Source organism: Opisthorchis viverrini (genome assembly GCF_000715545.1).
Source record: "Opisthorchis viverrini unplaced genomic scaffold opera_v5_9, whole genome shotgun sequence".
NCBI lineage: Eukaryota > Metazoa > Platyhelminthes > Trematoda > Opisthorchiida > Opisthorchiidae > Opisthorchis > Opisthorchis viverrini.
The window spans coordinates 2,873,945-2,889,686 of record NW_008751665.1 but is presented as its reverse complement, the minus strand read 5'-3'; the positions used below and the strand labels follow the sequence as shown (position 1 = coordinate 2,889,686).

The following is a 15,742-nucleotide window of genomic DNA, read 5'->3' as shown; positions in this document are numbered from 1 at the left end:
GTCGTTCGTGGCGTCTGGCAAACCAATCACGTTGTTCAAGTGTGTGCAGATCCGCCTATCGACGCCTCATATTTCAGATGTGTTCATTGGTGGATTATTGCTGAGACGCCTGCTTCGCATGTTAGAAACAGATTCCGGTGCTGCACTGCTGGTGAGATCTCGTAGAAGCGAAAGTTTAGTCTTTAGTGTGAACTCACCGGAACAACTGGGCCAGAACAGTAGGATGGCCGTTCAACAAGCTGCACAACCACCTACAAGGGATCCAGAGTGAAAAGACCGATAACTTCTGTACGCCTGTAGGGAAACATCCACTAGTCAAAAGGTATGCGCGATCCACTGGTGTAGTACTAAAGCTCTCTTCCATGAGACAGCCAGAACCTGCATACGCATGTCAGTGCACTGATCGTGTCTCCGCAGTCGCTCTGTCACTACAAATCTGACTCAATGGGAGCGCAAATGGTCGCTTCGTTTATACTGAGAATATGAGAACCGGAATTTAGAAAGCGCTTCAACTGAGTTGAGTTGTGTTACAGTATGGTTTCAGTAAACACTTTTCGAAAAAAGTTACAATCAAGAAAAATAATCGCTCCGCCATTGGCCTCAACTTCCAACTTGTAATGAGCACAGGTGCACTAGGTGTTGAGATTCGACAGAAGCCAATTTGCACGAATTGTTTACCACAACAAAAGTGTCATCAACGTTTCTCGGTCAAACCCATGAATGATTGAGTTTTTGCATTAAGTAACGTAACCACTGTTTCGGACAATGAGGATTAATGCACCTCCACCAGTATGTTGTTGAAATCGGTTTTCAGAGGTGAATACAGTGACTGGAAAATAGAATTTCAAATCCCCAGTAAGCCCCGCACTATGATGGAAATAAGGCTAGGAGGCAGCAATTCCTCCGCTTCTAGGAAGCGCTCGATACAACATAGGCCATCCACGACGCGCAAACCGGTATAAACCAAAGAAACAGGAAGAATGACAACGTCACATCATCATCATTATCATCAAGTACTAATTGCTTGGCCCTCCGGACAGTCCCATGAGAACGGAAAACTTGATTGGATATCTTGCACTGAAGTGGCTGATGCATGTTTGGACCATCTGAACCGACAGAACAAGTGGAGGTCGCATGTTCTCGGCAGTCCGTAGTCGACAGCAGACCGGACTCAGATCTCACTTGCATCAGAGTGCCTGTCCAAGGCTGTTATTGGACTGGGACTTCCTAAGGTCACAGTCAGTGACTTGTGTTTGCTTTCCATTGTGAGCTGTCTGCGTATTTATGACACTTTTATGCGCGGCACATGGAGTTGGACGTACATTTTTGCCATTTATTCTCACACCAGACCCAGTATGACGGACACTTTGTGCCTAAGGTGCGAGTCATGATTGTGTTGGCGCTTACCGCGCCTTGAAGAGCATTCAACATTGTTTACCATTTTCATGAAGGAAACTACTCACAAGGTTGCTGAAAACTCTTCGGTTGTTGATCTTTAGACGCGTGTATCCATATCGAAATTTTTACGTACGTTGGGATTCATCTCATCTGACTGGAACTGTTGGTGGCATGAATTCTCTCATATTCTCCTGTTACCCTTTCGAATTCGTCGCTTGCATTTACTTTTTACGTTTGTGACCATGCTCTTCAAAAGTAAATGATAATAGTACTAGTGCCAACAGGTTTGCTTCGCATTTGCGATTCCAGAGGTTTGATCCCCGGTACGAACGAAATGTACTAATAAGGGCAGAATCCGAGTTCAGTTCCTCTCCGCTTTGGCGTCAAATAACCAGAAACATGGTGTCAAGAAAGGAGAAGGGTTATCCGATTGAAAGTGATGTGAGTGCGGTTCATAAGTATTATAACAGCTTGATATAGGGTCAGTGGATTAGTCCATGGAAGGGAGAGGCACTTTTACGTTAGAAGGGTCGAATTCCGCCTCAAAACGAGAGGAAATTCGTCTAACAAATGGTGCAAGTACAAGCATTTGGTAGACAGTTTTCTGAGCCTGAAGGCAGATTTCCCATACCCCTTGATAAATTCGTACAAATTCCGTTCGCTTCAGATCGCTTACTGTTCAACACCAGTTTGTATCCGAAAATACGGTTGGTAGGCACAGCGTACAATGACACATTGACAATGCCACAAGTGCAACCACAAGGGAACTAACCGAGTTGCTTCCAGCCCATGTTAAAAGTGGTCGAAGGATGTTGGGCGAAAACTGTGGACGCCATTTGTTGTGCTGGGTATAGCAAACATTGGTTACTGCACAAATGGAAGCTCTTTCAATGGTGCCTGGGTGGAAATCTTCAGGAACCACCTCAGGTTTCATCGATGTAACAGTGAAACTGGTTCGATTGTTACCTAGTGCCGTTTCTTGCGAAGGCTGTGAGTGAAGGGATGCCACGTAAAACGGGACCTGAGAAGTGAATAGTAGGCAAAAACGATGTTGAAAACCAGCTTCCTGTTCCAATTTCTCCAATTCCTTTCCAGTTGGAACAACACATACGATGCAACCATCATCATCCCTTGAACAAGGGTTTTTGGTTTCTCCATTTTAAAAAAACCTTCAAGTAGGACATAAGGTGGACGGAAACTCAAGGACTGCGCCTACTTGATGAGCCACAAGAATGGCGAAACCGGTCGTGGGCTGTCCAAGAGTTTTCAGCAACCTTGTGAGTAGTTTCCTTTATGAAAAAAATCTCCTTTCTTCTAATCCAGCCAAAAATCATTTGGACGGTCAACTGGGAGCCATAAATTTGTTTTCTTCTATCGTATTTGACCGTCGTTTACCAATTAGAGCAACGATGCAATTCACTTGCGCACGACTTTCGTTTTAACAGTCGTCCTCCTGTCCTGTCGCAGTTATTCTCATGAGTTCACACCAAAGAATGGAGACATCGGAATAACGTTTCGAGCCCATCATCAGTGCATACCCTTAGCCTCGCTAGGGTTTGAACTTCGTACATCTGATATGTGAGGCGAGTGTGCTACCAGTACTCCAATAATACCTGAATGATCACGTTTGAGCAGGCGAATGCCTTCACATTTGAGCGATGCGATTGTTCGGACCGACGCCTCGAACGACGACCCAGTAACTGTCCCGGTTATGTTGATCGACTGTCACACCTGTAAGGATTTTTCAGTCAGGCAGCGCTGCACACACTTGAAACCTGCTGAATAATTTCTTGTCCAGGATATTCCAACATATGCACTGCTGATGAGTTCATTGCTTTCCCCCAGAATGTTTGCCCCAGGACGAGAGGAGAACTGCTCAAACAAGGATGATGTGAATGTGACTTCTACAAATCCCGCAAACACTTCCGACTAATTGATAAGTTAGGACCCAGAAACCAGATGGACGGAATTCATCGTTGTTCACATTATGGTAAGTCACCTCGAAATGAGTTCGAAGGAGTTGGGTGACTTTGGGCGCCATGACAGTAGAAACACTGTTGCGTGCACAGTGAATACAAGAACTGATACTTTCTGACGTCTTCAATACCGGATGCAGCTTTGTGAGGGAGCTAAAGACTCACATTTAGATATTACCAAAGCGCTAATCTATGGAATGAGGCTTGTTGAAGGAAGTAGGATGCACGCGAAACATCGCGTTAAGCGTGACGCAGACAAAACCGCTTGTCCAAAAGGTTGACATGCTGTTACCAGAGGGGCGCGCATAAATGTGGCTTGTCCCATCCTCAAAGAATTCAGTGATAAAACAATTTAGGAACCAAGACCACTCCCGGAGAAATGCTTTATTGTTACGGTCATGGGGAATGGGGGATAGTCTATCGACCGTATAGACAACTACCGATTTACGTCCCTCGAATTTCGATAATACTGAAGCAATTCACTGAAGCTATGCTATCAGTATTATACTCCTCTTCTTAACACGCGCAAAACTGTACATCATTTCGTTAGACAGTCACCACTTTGAGTATACCATCTGGAATGACAACAGAGATACTCTTCCGGATGACTCTTTCTACAGCACTCCAATGAAATGACTTTCAACTTTTCAAACACCAAAAGACAAGTTACAACCAAAGAGGTATCCCCACGTTGCTTCCAGAACCCCAAATAAGGCCAAAGAAAGTTAGAACCGCGTTCCCACAACTCATGAAAAATTTATGAACCTCGACTGTAGACACAAGTCGCCAAAATATGGTCCGTTTGGATTTTAAAGGTACAAGCAATGCACGCGAAACCGGTTAAGCACGTGAAGCAACCACGCATGCCGGGGGGTGGGCGGTCGTAAGCGACAGTGTGGTCTCAGTCTCTTCAAGTTTATTTCACTTGTAAGCAGTTGTAAACAGACCAATTTCTGTCTGCTATTGACGTGAACTTTCTAGTAAGGTGAACAAGCATACCAAACCTTAAAAGAGATCACCTTTGATCAGTCGTTTAGAGCGGTCTATCCTAATCAGGGAAGTTCAGTGAGATTGCTCCCTCTGGAGAAACTAGGGGCAGGGATTAACCGGAGATGGTCACTTTCGATACGTAGTCTCTTTTAGGAAGGATTCAACTGTTAGAAGAACCTACAAAGGACCAATCACCAGAGCTCTCTCTCTCGCTCTAGAGGGGTGGGACTGCGGTTATATGCGGATGAATACCCTGTTATAGCATCCCAAATAGCCTAAAAGAACAATCTTGCCTGTTTGCCACTGGTCACCTCTCTAACTACTGCCGAAATCCACATAAGCCTGGTGCAGATTTTTTTTGCACCCGAGTTTCAAATGGAAGGAATTTTGCGCCACGGGTACAGTCAGAGTTGTCTCTTTGGTAGTTTTCTCTCGAAAGATATGTGGTTCAAGCCACGTCTCACGGAGTGAAGTGGTCTGTCTTGGTAGAGCCCTCTATGTGTGGTCGTCAGTTGCCCGCTTTGCACACCTTGGAAGCACCTCGACTGCTTCTCCGAGTGTGAACAGGAAGAGGAGGAACCTCATACGGCGAAACCAAGTGAGCTAGGCAGATCTGTTCACCGATGTTTGCAACAGATAACGGCGAAACCAAGTGAGCTAGGCAGATCTGTTTGTTCACCGATGTTTGCAGCAGACAACATTAACCATCGTCGGTTACAATATGAAAGTCGGAGGGTGTATCTACATGCACCATCAAACGTGAAGGCCATAGTACACCACAGTGTACGTAAGTGTCCCAAATGTCACTGAACTGAGGAGGTGAGGGCTGAGTCTATCAACCAAAATTTTGTCAGAGATAGCTAGTCGACGGTTGAGCATGATTCAGCGGTCAGATGCTCGGCACGGCAGCCTGGTAGGTCTAGACCCAAATTCAGCGGTCAGATGCTCGGCACGGCAGCATGGTAGGTCTAGACCTGGTGATCCTAGCTCAGCTGGGGCCCAGTAAGTATGGATTTCGAGCTCCGAGACGCAAATGGAAAAAGTCAGCTGGGCAGCATGGCGCGAAATCACGTGACCTGCATTGGTACCAATCAATCGACCTAGTTTAAGGCGGTAGCGAGGTCAAAAAGCGTAAACTACTAGCGAAAAGTGAAAAAAATTAAGCCAACAAAGAGGTCAGGAACATTCAGTAAGCTAAAGCTTGTCTTACAGGGTTTGTTTGCTTAAAGCCATGAAACTGGGAAAAAACTTACCGGGCAATCAAATTGTCTTTACCTGTGGTTTAAAATGTACCCGAAAAGTCAAAGAATAGCATGTGCTTTCTTTGTGGTTTTTTCGAAAGTTTGTCCCCGATATTACAGCTAAACCAGTGAGAAACAGACCACAATCTAGTGGTACATCAAGTCCTTGGGAAGTAAATGTACAGGCAACTGATTTGGTCCGAAAAATTGTTCGAATCTTTATTGTTATGTCTGCTGATTCGCCAATCTGTAATATCTGGTTGCTGACCCGCTCCAGTGCCTAGTGCCGAAAAAAGGCTCACAGAAGGGAACACAACAGCTGTATTCCGAACAAGCGAGTGAGTTAGAGTGCAAGAGCGTGAGTACGCGGGAGGGCGAAGATCCAACAGTCTCAAGCTAGTTACTGGGGGGACACTGTCGGAAGCACGTGGTCTTACTTTGGTACGAGGCTGTGACGCGCTACATATTGCGGGGGTGTTGTCTGATCTTGATCAACGTTGACTCTCGCTGTCTGGGTTTGATATATGGCTGTGACGCGCTGCATATTGAGGGCGTGTTGTCTGTCCAGTCAACATCTAGAGGAGCTGAGAGTCTCAGTAAATTTCGGGCACTCAGAGGTTGCAGGAAGGAATCTGACCTTCCTGATATTTATACAATTGATTTGGTGTGTGTGTATACTGAGGGAGTACCAATCACGTGCGTCAGTTGTTCCAAGGCACCCAGACCTTAGAATACTCTACGCACCATGGAATGGTTGCATTGGAAAGCTGTACGTATAAAAGTTTTGGATATAACGATGAGATGGGACCTACCGTTGACTCCGGTTCCCCTGTGCATGGTCTACCAGAAAAGTAGATCTTGAAGTCATCGCTCGTCAATGCTACGTTGACTCCGGTTCCCCTGTGCATGGTCTTGAAGTCATCGCTCTTCAATGCTGCATGCTGCTTCTTTCCACCCCGACTGACTGCTCCGCTTGCATCTTCATACTCCTCAAGACTTCCTCCACAGCCTTTCGTCTGAAACGGCAGTGGTATATTTACTGTCGCTGTAGTATGTGCACCGTGGAAGCGCAGTTGAACAGTGATTCTTCAAAGGCGGGGAGTCAGGACAATTTCTGCGGATAGGAAATAGCAAGAAACCTCATAAACTGAAGTCTAGTAAGCAAGGTTGAATTAAACTATACTTACACAGAAACCAATCAGTGTACTCCACATCAGTTGTCATGCAATCCAAACCGAAGCGCTCACCGGGAGACGATCTTCAGGCAACCAAAGAAGTGGGAAGTTTCAGTTCAGTACAAAATCTCCAATTAAACTTGGCATGCGACGTTTTAGTTGTTCTCTGGAGAGTGATCAGAGCGTGTCGCACTCTCACGTTTACAAAGTTCGGTTGACCACAGGGTGATTATGTATTAAGATTGGATAGGTTGTCCGTTGTGTAGAGCAATTTCGCCTTTAGAGGCCCCGGTTAGAGACAATAAAAGCCATCAAACCATAGTGACTGATTTTCCAACACCCGATGTCAGTCTATTCACCCTCGAGCGACCCGTGCGCAAACAGCCTCGTTTCACGTTCGTCCTGGTCACTTGAAAACTTGCCAAGATAAGCATATTATTCTACCAATGCAGTGGCCCTCTTGACCGCCCACCTGTCCAACTATGGTGAGTTATCAGTCGTGAAGTTATAGGATAAGGTGAGGCGAACGCTATCGATCTGAAACTGCTTTCACAGACAGCTGATTGTAAGGCACCTAACACCCGCACCGATGTGTCTCGGTGCTCAGCGGATCGACGCACGTATCAGTAACAGGTGAATAAGTCCAGGCGATCACCCGATTGCATAACGTCCCCCCAATCAGTTTCATCGCTCTCCTGATTAGTTTCGCCACTGTTCCGCATAATTTCGCCGCGGTGCAGTGAGTCAGCTCATCTCAATACGGCCTCGTGCACCGGGTGGAGGAAAGACACACTGGCTGGAGAAAGTACAATTTACCAACATGTTTCATGAGCTTATAAGTACAGCTGACACAAGTCGCAGCAAGTGTGAATACGAGCATGCCATGAGCATGCACGGAGCGACGTTGAGTTGCTTGAGGCCTCTAAGACATGTCTGGTTGAGAACTGGCTCTGTGGAAGGTTTGACTCAACTGCCTGCATGAGATTAGACAGAATGTCAACTGCAGGGTGGCGATCGGACCGAGGAAAATTCATGATGCAAAAATGAGAAAAATAACAAAAACTCGGAACTAGGCCCACCATATTTGAGCTCACTTCGTTTCGGTTTTTCAACCGTAGACCGTATGTTGGTTTGGACCGCCAATGCATTTGGATACAGGATGTTACATTGATCATGACCATATTAGTGCATTGTTGATGATGGCCATAATACAAATCAGAAGGTAAATTCACTAATAAAAGTTTTTAGTATGGTTGACAGTGGTGGGTTGCAACACGTTTAAGGTGGAAATCCGGACGGCGGGAACGTGTTTTTCTCCGCAGTTAGACTGCTACACCTACTCCATGGTTGTCCGTGGACTAGTGGAGAGGTTGACGTCCTGCTCCCTGCGCGCGTGCGAGTCTGTGCGTGCTGACTGTGTTCGGTTTCCCTATATGTAGGTCCGTTTGCGCGTACTTGGGCGCGACAGCATATGAGTAGTTGCTACGCTCACTAGACGAAACAGACAATCGATGTCCGATGCGTCAGCTTAATGTGTCGTGGCTTGAGTATGAAAAAAGACAAGTCTCGTGATCCAGTGAGCGACTGTGAGCTGAACAGTCAAGTATGTGGGTGACCGAGTTAGCTACAACCGTTGTCATACCTGAGCATGTCGATAGGAGTGAATGTCATGCCATCGATTTTCGAAGCTTACTCAAATCTTACTTGGAGGCACCAATGAAAGTAGGCTAAATGACTGTTGTTTAGCTTGCGTCACTCTCACCAGAAGAATGAGTGCAAAGTGTGTTCATTCGTTCCCCACCCCGCCCTTTGATGGACAACATGTAAAATTAGGGCCACTATCTCTACCCATATAGCATTCAGTGAACTAACATATCAAATAATATTTTCGTAGACTCAGTTTGTTTACGAAATACAGGGGAATCACCATTCAGGGAACCGAATTCCCAGCAGAGGATCTCTATTTATTGGAAGATCGTGGTGAGTTTCATTCGGACTAGCTGCGTTTTATTCGGTCGAAACTTTGTGCTTTCGTTTCGCCTTGTAGTCTCATATTTATGACATACCGAATGACTGAACGTGGCAAATGCAGACCGATCGAGGAAATCATAACAAAATGGGGAAATTTCGCATGTGTACAGCCTCCTGAGATTGGTGAATGTGTTCCAACGAACCAAGTGTAGAGACCTCTGCGATGATGTCTTATTCACATCCGATCAACTTGATCTTCAGACGAGCGACAACCACCAGACCGTGTATGCACGCTGACTCCATGACATGAAATGTGCTACTCGATCGATCTTCAAAAGAGGCAGCAGATAGAACGGTGGAAACCATTCCTATTGGTTAGTATCAGTCGCTCAATCACTGTAGGGGGGACAGTTTTTTTTCGGCAAATGGGTAGTTGGCCTCTCAGCATCACTGAAAACAGTGGACTTGCGTGAAATCGGTGGTCTTTGTCGTCACGTTCGCTTGGTTTTACTGAATTCATTTGGAATTGGACTTTCCCGTGTACATAGGCACACGAAATAGGTATTTCTTCGGCTCTAAATAGTCTATTTTCCCATTTCCAGTGTTTCACGAAGTTTAAATCGACCAGGTTTCTAGCGCCGCTGACGGACGAGCCCCCATGATGTACCGTTCATAGCTCTAGGGCGGTAGTCGCCATACTCCTTGTTTCTCACCTATGCCGCAGCGGTGACCCGGTTGAAGTAGCTGTTCTGGCTTGTCAACACGGTGACGTTGGTCGCAATGTGTGCACGGGAAGTGCATCGTGCAGCATAGTTACTACGGCACCCCTCCATGCTCAGTTGTCATGCCGACCAAGGCGTGCGAACGTCAAAGGTTGCGAATCTGGCGCTCTGTTCACATGCCCATGTCGGGAACATCTGGGGTGAGATTTCACACACCCCACCCACACAAACTTAGTACCGTAACTAAAGTTGTTGCTGTGCCTATAAGGACGATGCTATGGGGTTGAGGGCTCGTGGATCGACGAAAGAAACAGGATCAAAAAGACCAGTTATGGGCACTTCAATAGCAGAGTGAAGTAAAATCACATAGTGTGGCCCATAGACATGGAAACCAAGATGAACAACTTCCAGTCAAACACCCGCTTATCATCCGTTGAGCCTGGTAGTTACTTTCGTGTGGTCTGACGACTTAGGGTCATCCTGTCCGCTTGTTACCAACACTTCGGCCAATACTCTAGAGGAGAGGAAAACTCTGACAACCGACTAGCCCGATCGATACTCCGGTCGATACTCTATTCCAGGTAGAGGGTAATCACCATTCTTTCAGCAATACGAAAAATGGTGCTCACCTAGATGTGCAAAAGTCACCTCGTAAGTAACGATCGTTCGTGTTCAGGCAGTTCGTTCGGATCATCACCGACTACAGTTCGAATTTCTGTTTAACTTCATTTGAACTTTGCAATGTGAGTGAATCATCAGCCAACCATGCTTATTCAGTCCAAGTTTCGTGTTTTTCCTAGTTGGCTTTGTGTCCTCAAATCGAGTGCAGTATCAGTGTGCCTTGTTTACTAAGTTCACTACTTTGGCTCTATCAGAATGCATCATGAATCTTCCGTTGGAATCAATGATGAGTAATACCGTACTGATCCAGACAGCATACAGAAAATCGATTCTGTTGAGCATTCGGCCAGTTTTCACAGACGACAACCATGCACTTGATGAGGAAACTATGGAACCGCACATTGTGTTAGCCACTAGTCCACTTTCCATGAACACAGGTGAATGACTTCTGGACTGAAGTTGACGAATCCCATCAATACGGAATCTCAGGTCCCTTCGCCCCAAGAATACCCCGTTGATCGATTGCTGTTAAAATGACAAGGAATGGGAATTGAACGCTTATGTCTACAAAGCTTTGGAAGTGAGCGTCAAGTGAATTGTAGCGATAAGTTTCCTGGTAAACAGTATCCGTTACTAGGAGAGGGCGATTCGCGCGCCGTATTACCATTTCGAACGATGTTATGAACCGTGGTGCGCATCATATGAGTAACAGTCCGGGACAGGCATATGTTCACTTGATGCCCGACAAGGATTTGTGTTGTGGTTCTAGCAACAGCGCTTTGAACGCTTAGGGTCTATCAGGTTTCCAGGATGAATATGACGGTATGAAACAGACCTGTCATTGAAAAGCAATACAGTCTGGCAATACAGTAGGCACTCATGTGCCATTGTAATCTCCGCTTGCTGGGGTGGAAAATCAATAAATACGCTCAATATATGTTTCAAATTACGGGCTCAAGATAAATATTACTGAAGGATGCCGCACTCATGGGATTATTCTAATTTAACCAATGCATGACCTTTTTTGAGGGGTTTAGTGTATATAAAGGAACTTCAAGACTAGACCATTGGGCTTTGTACTTCTTTCTTATACACCAGTCCCTGTATGTATAAGAGTTTTGGACCGAAAAATTGCTGACTTCTTAAAGAGTGGACTTCCCCCCTGGTCAATATTGGTATGTCCAACTTAGTTTTGGACTGAAAAATTTCTGACTTCTTAAAGAGTTGACTTCCCCCCTGGTCAATATTGGTAGTGTCCAACTTTCGCCTGGGGTTAGTATCGGTTAAACTTAATAAAAATCAGTTTGTTCCGTTGGTGGTTCTCTTTTCGTCGCCAACCGAGGCGACTTCATCAGAGCCCCCTGCAGTGGGGCTGCTTTTTGGCGGTTGTTCGATGAATAGTGGCTTTCATAAGTTCGTTTCAATTCTTTTGAAGGGAGTGAATTTCTCTTATGTTTGTTTGCTCCGGCGAGTGATCCTTTTGGTTCGATTCTCCCTTCGTGTTCTGATGGACGGATGTCCAAGTGACCTTTAAACTTGATCTCTTCTATTCCTACTCTGTCCCCTTTGGCGGTCTAGTCCCATGTTCGATCCGGAAAGTCTGTCGTCTGATGTACGACCACGTTTATGCCGCTCAATCCAGTTCGTGTTCTTTGCTCTCAGAGAGGATTTTCGGAAGCGTTCTACCCCAAAACGAATTCAGGTTGATGAGCTTTGAGAAGGTCCAAACTGATCGTGGGCTGTCAAAGAGTTTTCAGTGACTCTGTGAATAGTGTGTTCCGTCTTCAAGAAACCATACTGTGATATCTCGACTATCGTACCAACTGAAACATGAAGCCACCTTTGTGCAGCACTTTCAGTTGAGAAATATCATCAACGAGAGATTCAAATGGGATTCAGTAAATTCTTTCGTTAGAACCAAATTAGTATGTCAATGACCGTATTTCGCAAATTGCGTTCAGTTTGGGTTCAAATAGAATTTAAGGTTGATGGAAACTTGGGGATTGCGCTTACCTGAGGAGCTCCAGTAAGGGCGAAACCGGTCGTGGACTATCGAGGAGCTTTCAGTAACTTTACGAGTAGTGTTCTGTCATGAAATACTTACTATTTGTGCAGTCTGTTGCCATCGTGGGTCGTTCACATATGCCTGAAACTTTAGGTCACAAACCTGGCCATGTCCAAAAGCTGGCATCATAAAGCAGTGTAACTGGTTTTCGCGCTTCAAATACTTGCACATGGACAACCTATCATCTACCGCGGGTAAGAGGAAATTGACCCATATGTTCAAGTCCTGATTACCTAGCAAAGACGCATCTAAACACCAGAGTTAAGCCAGAACTCGTGAAATCCTATGCTTTTTGAATAAAATAAACGCTGTTCATCCTGGGCACTCGACAACAAACCAATAACTGACAGGTGTTCCACTCCAAGAGATAGATAACAGCTGTGTTTGACATGCTGGGCAGAATTCAACCCTATAAAATACGATGGTTTGTTGAGAAAATACGACGTGCAACCGATGTCCCGGATAATTTCACTGATTCTCCAGCTAGCTGGACTGTCGCTGGTGCGGTGCACTGCGCAAAACACTCCCTTTCAATACCATCTGGACATCAGAGGCTCTGAGGTGCTATACCGATTGGAATGGAACGTCTCACAAGACCAAAAGCGGTTGGCTTTTCGAACGTGTTTGAAGAGCGATCGCCTGAGAGAAGTCTCGGTACTTGGAGTTGGATTTGGTCCGTACGATGAACCGAGTAATTTGGACCTTGTGATGACCATGATTCCGTACGAGAACACTCCAGTGTTTGTAGTGAGTTTGTTTGCAAAGTATTCTCTGTTGTGTTTGCACTGTTAACCTTGGCCTACATCGGTCAGCCCACCAACAGGGAAAATTTCTTGGGGGATGCAAACCAAGTTACTTTAGAGGAAAGCTTTCTTCTAGCTACCACAGCTAACTTGACGACAGGCAGTGATTTGAGACGGGAAATACCAAGAGATGGAAGTTGGTTGGGGTAAGACATCAAGAAGTTGAATAAACAAGAAAAGTTGCAACAGAGTGAGTGTTCCGGAAAACCCCAGCATGTCCTAAAACGACGTACTTTGCCAGTCTTTGGATTCGAAGCAGTTCTTAGCCATGTTTGTCATTTGGACCAAAATAGCTTATCATCTATCCGCCTTTTTACTAGGATGCCACACTACTTACATGGTCGCTGAAAACAGTCCAACAGTAGTCTCACCCTTCTTAAGAGTATGTAGGCAGGCGGAGTCCCCACGTCAACATTATGGTCAAGGATTTTTATTTATGAGAGTCAGTTCTTAATCAAGAATGAACCCGATGACGAATTCGTTAGGGGTGGACAGACTACAGAGGAATGCTACAGAAGGCATCGGACGAAGTACTTTGGATGGAAAATATGTAATAGTGTGTGCTTGGTTCTTTGGAACATGTTTGGGGCGTGTGTGTGTTCCTATCCCCCTTGTCCGTATTGTCCATACTTGAACCAACTATTAGTTAAAAACACCATAAAAGAGTGTTTTAGCTGCTTTCCAGGAGAGTCTACCGTCAGAACTAAATTGGTATGCAAACGGGTGCATTTCGCCAATATTAGTTAGTTATTCCAGGCAACCTTCCTCAACAACGTACACCTGCACTAAGGACCATGTCATCGAAAAAAGTGTTTTTTAGCCTTAAATGAATTTTTAGATGCATCAGCAGCTGATTCGGTACCTGACGTCTCTTTCTTGCACCTTTGTCGTTTTTTCCTTCGCCCTTAAGTTTCTCAAGTTCCTCAAAGTAGCCGCCGGTTTCTAGGTCATTAAGATTCCTTTCGGCATCTGATGTACGGAGGTACTATCGGTCGAACTGTTTGATTTTGTTGTCCCTCTTGCTCTCGGGAGATCTTATTTCAAGCTTCTGATGAAATTTTTGGAATATCCGTTGTTTTGAAATACATATTAGAGTTGGTCTTCGCCTCTTCGTCTGAGTTCTGCCGCAGTGCAGTGCGCCTCTGCTCTCTTGAACATTTCGAATACAGCCTTTCGGAAATCATCCAGCCCTTTTATTGTACGTTCTAATTCGGCTGTCAGCTACTTCATTCGCTAACTTATATTGAGTTACCGGTAGTGAAACAATGGATCGAACTTGTGGAATCAACAGGATTGGTTGACTCATGTTGCAGTCGGAACGATAGTTTTACTTCCTCCTGGTACTATGGCGAGGCCGGTTATCTGCCTCGCGCCCCAGCTGTACCTGCAGCTCAGCGGAAGCTATTGGTCATTTGGCTGCGTCGGGCCAGGGTGCCTGTCTGAGACGGTATGACATCTGATCCAGCTCAGGTGGACTATCTGTGAGCACTTCCGAGACAAGGTGACACTTTGGGTGGCATGACTCAATTGCATTGGTGAAGCGTCAGCGACAGGACGATGAATTTACGTCTGTCGCATATGCACATGCTCGAGGAAGGGGCGTGATCGACGGCGCGACTAAGTGTGAATATCGCCTGTTTGCGCTCGTTGCTGAGTCGGTATAAAATCTGATCCAGCCCAGGTGATCTAAAACAAAGTGACACTTTGGGTGGCATGACTCAGTTGCATGGGTGCAGCGTCGGTGACAGGATGATAGCTTCAGGTCTGTCGCATAGCCACATGTCCGAGAAGGGGGTATGGTCGACAGCGTGTTCCATACGCGAGTATGTACGTGTGAACATCGCCACTAATGGGATGACAGGGAAAGTGGGCTAGCAGGTGGAATTTTTTGGAGGCGCACAAAGTGCGGTCTTGGGAGGGGTGGTCAGTGCCAGTACTCAGCCAGTACCAAGAATAGATGATAAAACAACGAGTCTTCCTTCTATTGCTTTGCCGTACTAAAGCCTAGGAGTTTCATGTTCAGTGTATCGTTGCGTTGCTTCTTTTGCGCCAGAGCGGTACTTTCTATTTCGCTAGGGCGAGTGGCTCCAGCGCAGCCAACAACCACAAATTTCACGCCATTGTTAGATTGCTCGTCTGTTGCTACTGCGTTGGCATTGTTTCTAATGTATCCCCTCGAGTCGCATGCCTGTCTGATAAAGCTACGCACCTTCGGTATACTGATCCACATAATTGGTTCAAATTTTCACGAGGTGTGCATGCTCTTGGGCAGCTGAGTGGCGGTAACCACATGACGATTGCGACACCAGATACCTTTCTAGCTGCTCCTGGCAGACTGCAGAGTGAATCGAAACCTGGTGGAGAACAAAGATCGCAGAAGTAAAGATATCGTGGGCAGTCGGTCGTAAAAGAAGTGGACTGATGACAAGAAAATTCATCTGGCACGTCATCAGATCTCCAGTACGTGTTGCTGAAAACTCTTCGACAGCCCACGACCGGTTTTGCCCTTCTTGGGGCTCATCAGGTAGGCTCAATTAGGCTCATCAAGTAGAACATAAGGTTGACGGAAACTTGGGGACTGCGCCTACCTGATGAGCCCCAAAAAGGGCGAAACCGGTCCTGGGCTGCCGAAGAGTTTTCAGCAACCTTGTGAGTAGTTTCCGTTGTGAAAGTAGTTCCAGCCTTGTTTCGACAGTAGTGTATAAAATCATATGTAGATTTATAGAGTTGGTAGATAGTTTGTCAGGGACCTCTTCGAAAGAACCTATCCGATGGATTTT

General features: G+C 45.8%; 1 protein-coding gene across 1 annotated transcript in view; it reads left to right on the top strand.

The window, feature by feature from the left end:
* Positions 1-2,630: 2,630 nt before the first annotated feature.
* T265_00912 (hypothetical protein) overlaps positions 2,631-15,742 on the top strand; it is a gene marked incomplete at both ends in the record, with an annotated part of 35,460 nt that continues 22,348 nt past the window's right edge. The window contains 6 exons of the mRNA XM_009164807.1: positions 2,631-2,675; positions 5,883-5,963; positions 6,006-6,269; positions 12,643-12,906; positions 15,424-15,486; positions 15,514-15,611. Coding sequence (XP_009163071.1) covers positions 2,631-2,675; positions 5,883-5,963; positions 6,006-6,269; positions 12,643-12,906; positions 15,424-15,486; positions 15,514-15,611 — 815 coding nt within the window. The remainder of the gene's footprint in view (positions 2,676-5,882; positions 5,964-6,005; positions 6,270-12,642; positions 12,907-15,423; positions 15,487-15,513; positions 15,612-15,742) is intronic.